The sequence below is a fragment of the Grammomys surdaster genome, unplaced genomic scaffold, assembly GCF_004785775.1.
Source record: "Grammomys surdaster isolate TR1022 unplaced genomic scaffold, NIH_TR_1.0 192, whole genome shotgun sequence".
In the NCBI taxonomy this organism is placed as follows: Eukaryota; Metazoa; Chordata; class Mammalia; order Rodentia; family Muridae; genus Grammomys; species Grammomys surdaster.
Window position 1 is genome coordinate 2,824,034 of NW_021604637.1, and position 13,647 is coordinate 2,837,680.

The 13,647-nt window shown below is 46.0% G+C and overlaps 1 protein-coding gene across 3 annotated transcripts in view; it reads right to left on the reverse strand.

Annotated features, from left to right (window-relative positions):
* Positions 1 to 3,310: 3,310 nt before the first annotated feature.
* The window catches only part of Itgam (integrin subunit alpha M), a 45,505-nt gene continuing 35,168 nt past the window's right edge, over positions 3,311 to 13,647 (reverse strand). For all 3 annotated transcript variants that reach the window (XM_028769439.1, XM_028769437.1, XM_028769436.1), the window contains exons 17-30: positions 9,507 to 9,661; positions 9,283 to 9,414; positions 9,062 to 9,135; positions 8,717 to 8,858; positions 8,493 to 8,615; positions 7,917 to 7,996; positions 7,120 to 7,203; positions 6,762 to 6,837; positions 6,163 to 6,270; positions 5,928 to 6,011; positions 5,718 to 5,831; positions 5,533 to 5,634; positions 5,188 to 5,298; positions 3,311 to 4,427 (exon numbers count right to left, since the gene is read on the reverse strand). In XM_028769439.1, the coding sequence (XP_028625272.1) occupies positions 4,356 to 4,427; positions 5,188 to 5,298; positions 5,533 to 5,634; positions 5,718 to 5,831; positions 5,928 to 6,011; positions 6,163 to 6,270; positions 6,762 to 6,837; positions 7,120 to 7,203; positions 7,917 to 7,996; positions 8,493 to 8,615; positions 8,717 to 8,858; positions 9,062 to 9,135; positions 9,283 to 9,414; positions 9,507 to 9,661 (1,457 nt within the window). In that variant the 3' untranslated portion in view covers positions 3,311 to 4,355. The remainder of the gene's footprint in view (positions 4,428 to 5,187; positions 5,299 to 5,532; positions 5,635 to 5,717; positions 5,832 to 5,927; positions 6,012 to 6,162; positions 6,271 to 6,761; positions 6,838 to 7,119; positions 7,204 to 7,916; positions 7,997 to 8,492; positions 8,616 to 8,716; positions 8,859 to 9,061; positions 9,136 to 9,282; positions 9,415 to 9,506; positions 9,662 to 13,647) is intronic.

The window sequence follows — 13,647 nt, forward strand, 5'->3', positions numbered from 1 at the left end:
CACTGTCTCCCAGGGGTGCAGTGTTCACTGTCTCCCAGGGGTGCAGTATTCACTGTCTCCCAGGGGTGCAGTATTCACTGTCTCCCAGGTGTGTATTATCACTGCCTCCCAGTTGTGCAGTATTCACTGTCTCCCAGGTGTGCAGTGTTCACTGTCCCCCAGTTGTGCAGCATTCACTGTCTCCCAGGTGTGTATTATCACTGTCTCCCAGTTGTGCAGCATTCACTGTCTCCCAGGTGTGCAGTATTCACTGTCTCTCAAGTATGCATTATTCACTGTCCCCAAGAGCAGCTTGTGCAAAGAATCATTTTTGCCAGGGCTCCTCCTGCTGTGCCTCACTTTCATCCACAGAGCAGGGGGACTTGCCTATAAGTTTTAACCCTTTTTATCTTCCTATCTTTCTGAACATGAAACATAGAACATTTATTCTAATGAAACAAAGACAGACAACGACACACATGGACAAATTTGGCGCACCAGGGACTCACAATAGACATAGAAAGCATAACCTAGAATCTCTCTTGTAGGGGCCGGAGAGTTCCTTTTCTTTTGCTAACACACCGCGGAGATCAGACAATTGTTTTAGCTATTTCTCTGCCAATGGCCATGTTACCTCTTGTTAACTCAGGATATTTAACACAGTAGATTCAGTCCAAAATAACGTCAGCCACAGTCCAAAAACACACAAACAGTTCATCAAGAAAACAGAAAAAAGCAGTCAGTTCACCCCCATCACGGGCGGTCTATATACCAGATACAGACAAGTCTCACACCTGTCACAGGTGCAGAGTCGGGTTACACAATCAAGACATGAAAGACTGCCGGTGAGAGAACCTAATAACCAGATGACATGGCCAGTCCATGTTGGACCTAATTTAACAGATTTCTTATATCATCAGCAATGAACAACACAGAATTAGACCCAGACACACAGCCACGAGAGCTTCAACAGACGCCGTCCCAGGCAGCGGTGGCCAATGACCACCTTCAGACAGAGAAGGGGTCATTTCTGACCCTATCTCCCATACAAATGAACTCCAGAGAATCCTCTAGAGAACTGTGGCCTGCAGTGTGCCAACACATCTGTCCCACTGCTTCCACTTCCCATGAATTCTCTCCCGGAATTCGTAACCTGACCCTCTCCCAGGGTCTCAGACTGCCCTGCGTGGCTTGCCTGGTTCCCGCTCCTGCCACGAGCACAGAAACCAGACTACACAGACAGTCACCCCTGTCATGGGCGCACAGAAACTTCACAAACACAGTACACAGACAGTTGCCCCACGCCATGGGCACAGACACCTCATAAGCACAAGCACACAGTCCATTGTCCCTATCACATCACGAGTAACACAAAACACAGACAAAACAACTACACAAAGAGACTAACCGTCTCAACCGAGAAAGTCAACACCAATACAGAAAAACAGATGCCCAGGAGGTCTCTCACACCTCCTCCAGCAAGAGGACCACCATGTCCTCCCCGGCCTCCAGACGGGCACCCACCAGGCGTCCCTGGGGTCCCTTCCTCGCCCGGGATGTCTCCCAGGTTGTGGCAGTGGTAACCCTCCTAGCATGTCTGCTGGTCACCCGTTCGCCTCCTGCCGAGACAAAAGGTTTGCTGTCTCTTACGAGACAGAAACAGCTGCCAAGCCAAACCACAGAAGTGCACTTTCCAGAATTCCAAACGAGACAGATAGACACACAAAACGCACAAACAAAACCGCGGTGCCCTTACCTCCCAGTGGGGGTCTCAGAGATCAGGGTGGTTGCAAATCCCGGGACGAGCCCCCAATGAAGACCTCCGCAAAGGGGAGACCCTCACCCAAGTCTCAGAAAGTCTCGGCCACCCAGTAATCTGCTTGAGACACCGTGTACCAGAGCAATTGCGAGGTTTATTAGGGCGTGACAGCTAGCTGCCGGTCAATTCGTATGCCCACGCAGGAGCGGAATTGACCCCGACAGCCAGTTTGAGAAGGGTTTTTAAGGGGAAAAACCACAAACCAAGGAATGGGGAGGGGAATGAGGGGTTGTTGAGGTGGCATAACATAAAAATAGTGGAACATTCTAAAGGAACCCAACCTACTGAGTCAGGATCAGGTGAAAACTCTCTGTATGCTTATCTTTCTCAAGAATGTGGTCCTGCCCTGTTACTTCGGCCTTGCCCTGTCACTATGATTCTGAGCTTGGTTCCCAGCTTGGTTCCACCTAGTTCACTTGCATTTTTTCCTTTCTCTTTGCAGATAGGCCAGTTCCAGTAATGGTGACTGGTCTTTCCACATTCCTAACTTGATTCATGGCTCAGTTTCTCCATGTCTTTATAAAGAAAGCCTAAAGAATATTTTATATGTCTAAAAAGAATTCTATATACCCAGCATCTATAATTTTTCACTCTACACTAGCAGTTCCAGAGACATGGGACATCCCATCGGTTGACAGCTGCCTTCCATTGCCCAGATAACTCCTTCTACCTGTAGGTATGTTGTGGATCCTTCTCGAACTTGAATTGTTTGGTGGGTGGGGTGTGCCCTTCCCCCAGCCTTGAGTAGGCCTAAGAGATGAGACCTTGTTTACCACAATAGACCAAACAATAGGACTCCGGAGGTATGGCCTGGGCATTTCCTGCCCTTGGTGGAGGCAGTGCTTGCTTTGGCCTTGGCGCCTTTCTGGCTGCCTGTAGCCTGGTACATGAGCTGAGAAGAATAGACTGCCTGCTGAGCTTGCTTGAGACATCTCGAAATTACCTATGGATTCCTCTCACCTCCAAGCAGGATGGTTTCTGCTCACCCCCAGCCGGCTGAAGCAAGAAGGAACTCTGTGGGTGGGGGTGGGCTATCCCCTTTAAATTAGAAGCTGAACATTAAAGCATTGAGCCTCGATCAGAAACCTTTGTCCTGGCTTCATCTCTTCTCGCCCTCCTGTCCCTTCCCAGCCTCTCTTTCAGGTGAACCTGGTCGACTGTGGCCGATGGCCCTCAACAATGGGGAAGCCAGAGGGAGGGTGGCTGAAGATAAAGTCTAGGGCCTCATACATGCTAAGCAAGTGCTCGACCACTAGGCTACATCCTCAGTCCTTGTTTATTCATTTATTCTATTGAGTAAAGTCTTCATAAACTACTTGGGCTGGCCTTGAAGTCACTCTTAGCCCAAGCTGGTCTTGAATTCACAATCTTGCAGCCTCTTCCCCCTGACTAGAAAGGGTTAAAAGTGTGTACCACCAAGCTCATCTTCCTATCAAATTTTTATTTGGGACTCACTTCAAGTAGAAGGCAAACTTCTAGAAATATATCTAATAAATTACTCTTATACATATGTAAAACTTAGATATATCCAATTTATTAATTCAGCATTGTTCATAAAATAGCAAATGGCTGGAAATAATATATCCAAAGGAGATTACATTAAATGTTAAATATATTACAATCACATGGGAATACTCTGAGCTACTTTATAACTTAACTTCTATAACTTTTTAACTTACATAAAATTATTTGAGCATATTATGCATAAAAAGACAATATACATAATAGTAAAAAAGTGTGTTACCACTTGCTTAAAACAGTGTGTGTGTGTGTGTGTGTGTGACACACCTGCAGTCTTTCTGGAAGGAAGTCTTTCCACTGTACACTTTGATTTGGTTTGGTTTTTCTCTGCCTGGGCTTCATTGTTGCATGCCAAGCCCAAGGCCTCGCATATACCAGACGCACACTCTGCTGGGAGCTGCATCCTCCCTCCCCTGCCTTTCACCTCTCGAGTATCTTTTGGTTTTTGTACTTTGATAGGTTAATTGGTTCAAATATTTAAATTAAAGTTAAATTATAAATGACTAGGTGGTGGGGGGCGTCTCCCTCCTCGCTGAACATCTCTGTTGACTTTCCAGTTCTCTAGTCCATGCCCAACGTCTCTTGCAGACTCAGTGTCTGAGCCCTTGCAAGTCTGCAGGCTCACGCAGCAAGGAAATATTACTTCCTTCAGAGAGGACAACACAGCACTAGCTATGCTTACCTATAAGAGTCCCATAGCCTTGCCCAGAGAAGGACTCATTAGCATCTTCTCTAACACACTAGGAAACCCAAGAGATGCCTTTCCTTCCAAGAGGATGCATTTAAGGCATTGCTCACAGGCAAGAAATGTGTGAGCCATGCACAGTTCTCTCTCTCTCTCTCTCTCTCTCTCTCTCTCTCTCTCTCTCTCTCTCACACACACACACACACACACACACACACAGAAACTCCATTTTTGTATAAGACATCACAGCATCAGTCTCCTAAAGGACATGTCTGTCCATCAGCTTCCATGTTGGTCTGACCGTCTAGACCTGCTTGTTGTTGGAGGGGTCACTCGATGGAGAAAAGGCCGTTACTGTGGTGGGGCGTCTTGGGGAGCAGCTTCACTCATCATGTCCTTGTACTGCCGCTTGAAAAAGCCAAGCTGTCAGGGTAAAGGCATAGGATAAGGCCACAGAATCCATGGTAGTAGGTCAAGATCAGACAAGACAAAAAAGAGAGGGAATGGGATAGACAGAGAGAGACAGACAGACAGACAGATACACACACAGGCACAGAGAGAGGGGGGAGGGAGGGAGGGGAAGAGGAAGGGAGGAAGGGATGGAGGGGGAGAGGGAGACAGAGACGGAGACAGGGATGGAGACAGAGACAGAGACAGATGGACAGACACACACAGAGAGACAGACAGACAGACATACACACACGCGGGGGGGGGGGAGGGGAAGGGAGAGGGAGAGGGATGGAGGGAGGGAGAAAGAGAGAGGGAGGGAGAAAGAGAGGGAGAGAGTGAAAGAGAGACAGACAGACACAGAGAGAGACAGAGACAGACAAGATAACCAAGCAGGACAAAGATTAACAGGGGCAGAAAATAAAAAGGACCTAGGGAAGTCAGGCAGGGAGAGAAACACCATCAATGCCGGGACTAGGAAAACAAGATAAAATAGAAGAAAACTCATCTTTATACGGTGGTCATTGTAGACCAGGGGCCATCGTAGTTGCTCTACACGCATTAAGCTAATTTTCTTTGTAAAATGGGTGTTCATAGTATTGTTTTACAACTGAAGAAATCCAGGCACTGAGTGAGCCATGACCCAAGGTCAAATAGTTAGCAGCAATACTGAGTCAAACTCAGTAACGGAGCTACTGGAGGGTGGGGAGATGGGACAGAAAGAACCAAGAGGCACCTTGTACAGGCCAGCAGTGATGAGAGCCAAGAGCACCAGGCCCCCGACGGAGCTGCCCACAATGAGTGGCACAGGGTTGTGAACTTCATATGGTTCCACTTTGGTCTCCGTCTACGGAAGAAAGAGAAACTGGGTACAGCAGAAGAGAAACACCTCAAATTTCTGGAGAGCTCCCTGAGATCAAGGGTTAACCACTCCCAACAACCCGCACCACCAGCCACAGGCCTCACTTCTCTTCCCACCTGCTTCTCTTGCCAGCCCAAAGATGGGACCCACCACCCCAGCTTCCTCCTCCCTCCAAACAGCGTCACCCCACCCCACTCCACCCATGCCCGAGACGAGTACCTTAGACTTCACAAACGTCTCCTGCCCTGGAAGTAGGGCAAACGCAGAATCATTAAACAGGACCTCGGCAGTGCTCACAAGCAGGAGGTGGTCATGAGAAGTCTGTGGGGGGAAGCAGAGTGGGAACCAGGCCTGGGTGCTGGACTATTATAGCTCTACCCAGAGAGTCTCCAAACACAACATACCTTGATGTACCAGTCAAATGATAGTTTGCCCTTGAGGGTGACATTGAATATTTCCCGAGGGTTGAAGGATGGGAGGTCACACTGGATTCTGTTACAGACTGCAACAGAGCAGTCCTGGAAGAGGAAGACCAAAGAAGAGATGACTAAGACTGAGAAGGATCGTGACGACCGTGTGTGCGGCCCTGAGGCTGGAGCCCGCCATGTTCTTACCAGCACTGGGGTCCTTTCAAGCTCATCCCGGAAATTGGAGTGAGAAGGGGATTTCTGTTCAGTGTGACAGGTACTTGAGAGATTCTGAGGAAAAACAGGCACAGAGAAGAGAAAGGAGATTGCTGGGCTCTAGTCCTGCCCAGCAGGGTAACAGCCTGAGCCAAAGGGAGAGTCGGAAGAGGCGAGAAACAGATCTTAACAAGGACCTGAACTTTGGGGACCCAGCTGGACTCACCTGAGAGAAGGTGACCTGGAGATGATCCCATACGGTCACCTTGTTGAGTTGGACAGGGATCCAGAAGACCACACTGACAGGAAGGCTCCTCTGGCCCAGGTTGTTGAACTACGTCAGAAAGGGGGGAGTTAGGGCTCTAGCCTTGTGGTCTGGCTAGCTCTTGGAATTGGCTTCTTATTTCCTACTTCCCAGGACCACTGAATAAGGCCTAAGTATCCTGCCCTTCAGAGAGATTGTAAACAAATGCCAACGTCACACTTGAGCCAGACTGGCTCGTCCTAAGTTCTAGCTCTGCCACTTGCCGGGTGTGAGGATTTAGAGATAGTTCATGAGTCTCTCTGACCATTAATTTCTACATCTATTTACAAGGGACAGCAAGAGTGTTCAGGGGCCTGATAGACTGATAGAGGTGTGTGTGTGTGTGTGTGTGTGTGTGTGTGTGTATACATGTGGGGGGGGAGTGTAGAGCAAACTTGGAACTGCACCTGACACACAGGAAACTCAGTATTCATGCTTCCTACGATTGCTTTCTGCCTTCCCTTTACATCAAGTTCCCTTCTCAGCATCCTCTCAGGACCCAGGCTTGCCCTGCTCCTCACCTGGTACTGATGCTGTATGACCTTACTGGTCATCTCTGAAGCTGTGAAGTTGAGATATTTGGTAGAACCCTCATCACTAAAAGAAAAAAGAGGGGACAACAGGTGACAGAACATGAAGGTGTCCTGAGAAGGGGGTTTGAACTGAATATACAGAGACTAGGAAGGTGGCAGTTCTAAGAGATAATGTCTGTCAGACACTGAGTGTGTGGGTTTGTCACATGTACACACACACATACACACACACACCCCTCCACACAGGCACATGTATATATATACACACAACACAAGGCAGTGTATGAACACAAAGACAAAGCTGGCAGTGCCCAGCCTGAAGGGCAGGAGTGGGGTGGAGCAGCACCTGGTGACAACCATGGAGATGGCGTACTTCACAGGCAGCTCCAACTGGAACTCCGTATTGTGGGTCCTGGACATGTTGTTCTCACTGAAAGGAAAGCAGTTTCTTAGCTGCCTCTAAGAACTGAGAATCAGTTTTCCCATTCCCCCCTTCCTCACCCTCTGCATCCAGCTGTCTCCATGTCTACTGTCCTTAACCCCACAGCTCTCTGCCTCACAGAGGTCAGAAAACAACTTTTGGGAGTTGGTTTGTTCCATTCGCCATGTGGGTTCCAGGGATTGAACCTGGGCCATCAGGCTTGACAGCCTTACCTGACGAGCCATCTCAGCAATCTCTGTATGCTTATTGCTGTTGTGGGTGGCGGATGGGTTCACACACACCACAGCACATGTTATAGGGTAGAGGACAACTTTGTAGTCAGTTCTCTCCTTCCACCTTTACATGGCTCCCAGGGATAGAATGTAAGGCGTCAGTCTTCACCCACTGAGCCATGTCAAAGGCCCTGCCTAAGCTGTTCTGAAGCATGTACTTGATCATTTATTTTATACTACCTCATGGTTACCAGTGTCCGTGCCTGTCTGTATCACTGAGCATCTGTGAGGGAGGAGCCATAGCTGTCTCCTTCATTACCATCGCCTCCAGCACTTGACACAATGCCTGGCACATAGGTATGTGCTCAACCAGTGCTTGTGAAATAAATTAGTCATCAAGACAGAACCAGAAGAGAGAAGAAAAAGGTTCATTCTGGATGAGGGGCTGGGCCTCAGGCGGAGGGCGACTATCATATGTGGAATAGGTACCTGGTCACAATGGCCTTAAGGAGCAGTTTGTTCCCGAGGGAGGCATCAGAGTCCACATCAAATGTGACATTAAATGTGACCTGGCATCAGAGAATGGAGACCGTGGTTAAAAATAGTACAGAATGAACAGCACAACTGTTCGCCAACCCCTGAATGGGATAAATCAAACATTATCTGCCCACACAAAAGAATATTGTTTAGAAATTTTTAAAAAAGAAAGGTTCGCAGGTAAGTGATCCTTAAAAACGTAGCAGTTGATGAAAGAAGCCAACCACAGAGAACCACGTGCTGTATGTGTCTGTGGATGGGAGATGTGCAGAAGTGAGTCCATGCAGAGATGGTCAACTAGCAGCCCCCAGGGGCTGTTAGCAAGGTCGCAGATTAGTCAGATTGATGGAAACATAACTCTGAGAATACCTATAAGCCACTGGATTGTACACAATGGCTGAGTCCATGGAATGTTTTTACTTTTCAATAAAGCTGGTTTAATAGGTCAGAGAGAAGAAATGATAAGAGGAAGACAAGAATTCCATATGACAACAGCAGACAGAAGACAGTAAGGGATGGAGCTCTGACCTCAGAATTAGCAGGAAAGATGGGATGGTTTATGTTCCAGGTGGTACTCTTCAGAACCCCATGCCCTTCAGAAGAAGAGCTGGACTCAGGTGTCACACGCCAATGCTTCTTGGAGAGTGGGTTCTAGAACCAAGGCAGACAAATGTAGTACTGTCCACTGCCAGCCATGTGGAGTGAGGAAAGCAGAGCCAAGACACTGAGGACACTGAAGAGGATCTGGCTACCTGGCTACTTGACACCTTCCGGTAAGACAAGCCAGATGGGTAGTAGAAGGTAACCTTGGTCCCATAGGAATCCTCACCGTCATTTCTCAGAGTCACACTCACGTTAAAGTCCCCGGGGGCTCCCACCACCAAAGTGTCCAAGCTGTGAGAAGAGGAAGACAGGCCATAAGGCTAGTCTGTTTTGACAGAGAGAAGCTGCAGACACTTGGAGAGATAGGGCTGTGAACAGAGCAGGAACTAGGAACTTTGTGCCCCATAAATATCTCTGAAGAAGCCTAGGCTCCCTCAGAGACCAAGGACACATCGATTCAGATTTGAGGGAAGCAATAACAGAAAGAAGCTCACCCCACAGAGCTCATGGTGATGCTGAGGTCATCTTGGCAGATGCTGTCATTACCACAGTTCTTCTCAAAGGGAAGCTAGAAAAGGAGTGTGATCAAAAGGAAGGAAAGGAAATAAAGCAATAAAATAAAATGTCTGAATGAAATAACATAAAATAGCAATGTTCTAGCAAGCATGCTCTGTTCTGTTCTCTACTCCTGCAAGGCCCCAACTCCAAGACTCACCATAGCTGTGAAGAGCTTCTGAGCATCCATCGCCAGAACTGGCCGGAGATCCCTAGAGGACCGCAAGGGCTCTCCAACCAGTGTATAATTGAGGCGCAGGATGATGGGACTCACGGACTCGTCCACGCAGTCCTAAGAGATAGTAGGAATAGAAGGCTCTGCCTTCTTCAGCTTCCTAAGACCACTCCACCCTCAGCCAGGAGAGCTGCCATTTGCCATCTCACCGGTAAAATTAGCTTCAGGGTTTCACATTTCTGTGTCAATCCAAAGACCTGGATGCGCCTGCGTGTGTTGTTCTTTGTTTCATCAAAGAAGGCACGGACAAGTGAGCGGCCAGGGTCTAAAGCCAGGTCATAAGTGACAGTGCTCCGGATATCTCCTGAAAAGAGAGGGCATAGGAACCAGGTGGACAGAGGTCTGGGGCCATGACACTGCTTCAAGATGTGGGATTATCCACATATCATCTGATCCCTCTGCATCTTAATTCGTTACTTTCAAAATAAGAATAAGAATAATTATTCTTTATAAGTAATTTAATTGTATCTCAAGTAGGAAGGAGAAGGGGAAGAAGAAGAGGAGGAGGAAGAGGTAGAGGAGGAGGTGGAGGAGGAGGAGGAGAAGGAGGAGGAGGAAGAGGAAGAGAAGGAGGAGGAAAAGGAGAAGGAGAAGAAGAAGAAGAAGATCCACTAAGCAAGTCCTCCAAAAGTTGTGGCTACTCTGTAAGATGTTAGAAAACTAATTTTGTTTTTTTTTAAAGTTTGTTATTGTTGTTTGTTTTGTTCCTTTGCCTTTGTCATTTGCCAGTTTGGCTACTACTAATCTGGACATTCGCAGTTTAGGAGTAAATGACTTGAAAGGAATTTCTATGTAGATTTCATGATACCTTCTTCCTACTGTTCTCTAGTCTCCAAAACAAACTGGCTCTTCTGACCCCTGGACCAGTAAGAATGAAGCTAGAAAAGTATCTTTTCTCCTCCTCCTGTTTCTCTCTAGGTCTGCCACTGCTAGTCTCCCACAGCAGCACACTCTCTAAGAACACGGACAAGGAAAGAAGGCAGACCACTGGCAGCAGAAAACGTATTTAACTTCATCAATTGGATCAGTTCTCCCTCATTTGAAAATGAACCTGTTTGAAAATGGGTGGAACAGGAGGATATTGTGTTAAGCAAGCTAACGCAGGCACAACAATAAACATCAAGTGTTCTCTCCCCCGTGGACCCTAGCTCCTGCTTCCTAATGAGATCTCACTTCTGATGGTAGTAAGCGTGTGTAGAAGACAAAAAAAAATTAGAGAGGGGAGCATGGGAGGATAATGGAGGCATTAAGAGACAGGAGCTCGGAGGGCAATGGGACCTATGTGATACAGACGTGCAGAGAGAACTCCCGGGGCTGGGAGGGGTTAGGTGGGGATCGATCAGAAACAGGGAGATGAGGCAACCAAAAGTATGTATGTATGAAAATGCTATAAAAGAAAGTTAATATCATAAGCTAATTAATAAAAATAAACTGTGCTGCCCTTTTGCTTTGGTTCTTGATGCATTTGCTGTTGAGTTCTCGGCAAGGTCAGAAGTGAGGACCTATTTCATTCTTCTACATGGAGCAATCGGGTTGACTGGTACCATTGTTGGAGATGCTACCTTTTCTCCAATGTGTATTGTTGGCCTCTTTGTTTAAAAAAAAAAAAATCACATGACTGTGTGAACGTGGGCTTATATGTATGTCCTCAGTTCTAGTCCTTTGGACTGTGTGTCTGTTTGTATGGCAGGACCATCCCATCTTTATTACCATGAATCTATCGTGTGATTTGAAATCTAGGATCATAATGAGTACAGGAAAAGAGTATTTTTTCAGTTACAATAAAGCAGTTGATAAATGAACTCACGGTGACTATGACAAAAAGATCTACTCGGGCTGAGGCACAACAAAATGCAGCATGAAATTGGGAGCAGCGAGCAGGAAGTCCCACCCCTAGCTGAGGTACTGGCAATTGACCACAAAAAGAGAGCAGTTTCGTGTGAGGGTGTGACCCTTAGTAGGTCAACCAACCTACCTGGCCCATTTCCCAAGAGCATTTGGGCAATGCAAATTAGACTCAATGGTTTCTACGATTTGGTTTTTGTTTTTGTTGGGGGATGTTTGTTTGTTTGTTTGTTTGTTTGTTTGAGACAGGCTTTATCTCTATAGCCCTGGCTGTCCTGAACTCACTTTGTAGACCAGGCTGGCCTCAAACTCAGAGATCCGCTTGTCTCTGCCTCCTGAGTGCTGGATTAAAGGTGTGTCATCATGCCTGGCAGCTCAATGGGCTTTTTTTTTTTAAAGGACACAAAGTTGAGTGGCTAAGGAGATGGGAGTGTAACTGAAAAGAGGAACAAAGGGTGAATATCATCAAATACATTGTATGAAATTCTCAAAAAAATTAATGAAAATGTTGCCTTTTAAAATTAAAAAATAATTATATTGGACATCTTTATCACTTCCTTCCAGGGCCAAGGAAACTTCAAGAATGAGGGAGTGGAAACAATGTAAGAGCCAAAGGATGGGGGAGCGCTGAGAGACGATATTCTGTATGGCACAGCCATGGCAATCATGCCCCACATCAGCTGTGGTTGCCTACATAAGAACTACATAGCATTCTGTCATGGGTGGGAGGGGCCACCTGAGGTTCCACTGGGACGCTATTGGCAGTTGCCAGGGTATGGTGGTCATTTTCCTCAGTGGGGTAGCCACTGCTATGTTGCTCTGTTCTCCAGTAAATAGCTTCCCATCCATGCTCATTCAAGCATTAGATTCAGTGGGTCACAAAAAAAAAAGTAAAAAAAATTAAAAATTACATGAGCATAGCACAAGGACTAGTTGGAAAAATATGGAACTGAGTAAAAGGACAGGTGAGAGTACAGCCAAGATACATTGTATACATGTATGAAACAGGAAAAGAAACGGCTACGCTGTACATATATACGTTGTTGCCAGTAAGTAGGTCAATAAGTGAAAACAAACACTAGTAAGCAAAAGGCACATCTTATCCTGCCGGATCCAGCTGGAAGAAAGCAAGAATAGTACACAATGTGGGGACAGGAGTTTTTGATTTCTGATAAATTATCTTATATTAGCAAGTATTTATTGTGCATTACAATTGATAATGATGTTATGGCCTTATAAAAAACTGTTCCTATTTCAAAGATGTTTATAGGTGAGGAAGTAAAGTGGTATGACTTTCATGTTTGTCTTCATATTCTTGAGATGGGTTGGCAAGATGGTTCAGTGGCTAGAGGTGTCTACTGCCAAACCGCACTGCCTGGATTGTATACCCAAGTCTTACATGTTGGAAGAAGAGACTCTCACGAGCTGTCCTTTGACTTCCACATGTACTCCATCACACATGTAAATGCATAAATATATAAATAAAAATTATATTTTAAGGATTTCAAAGTCATTTAAGCTAGGTGTGGTGGTGCACACCTTTCATCCCAGGACAGGGAGGTAAAGGCTCTCTGTAAGATCCAGACCAGTATAGTATACACAGTACGTTGTAGGCCAGCCAGGGCTACACAGTGAGTTGAATTAAGGGCCTGGAGAGGAATCCTGCTCCTAGCACCCACACCAGGCAGCTCATAGTAACCTGTAATGTCAGCTTCAGGGATCCAGCGCCCCCTTCTGGACTATGTAGGTACCACACTCCTGAGCACATTCCTACACAGACACATGTACATAATTAAAGAGATATACGCAGAGTGTAAAATGTAATAAATCTTCCTTTCAAGTAATTTTTAAAGATTTCTTGGCAAAGAAAAGAAAAACAAAGAGCACTGGATGAAACACGTTTGGAAAAGATGTAAAACTTGTCTAAGAATATGATACATCGACTGGTCTCTAATTTTGTATGTTTAAAATAATTATTTAGAAACCATTTTTGGTAGATAATAATAAAAACATTAAGTTGGGGATATTGCTCAGTTGTAAAACTGATTGCCTAGCATAGACAAAGTTCTGAGTTCAGTCCCCAGCACCACATAAAACTGGGTGGGGTGGTGTACTCCGGCAGTCCCAGTTCTTGGGAGGTGGAGCTTAAAAGACCATGAAGTCCAGGGTCATCTTCCTGGGTTATATAACGAAGGTCAGCCATGGCTAAACGAGACTTTGCTTTGACAAAAATAATTTATTATTATTAATTTTATTATTATTATTATTTTAAGTAAAAACAGAGTTTCAGATAAATTCATAAAGTATAACATAATCTATGTCAATTTTAAACATGCACAATAGTACTACACATTGTGTGTGACTAGATGGATGTTTCAGATATTCTTACATTTAAAAAAAGGATAAAAAAGGAAGGAAGGGCTGAAGAAGAGAGGAAGGGAGGGT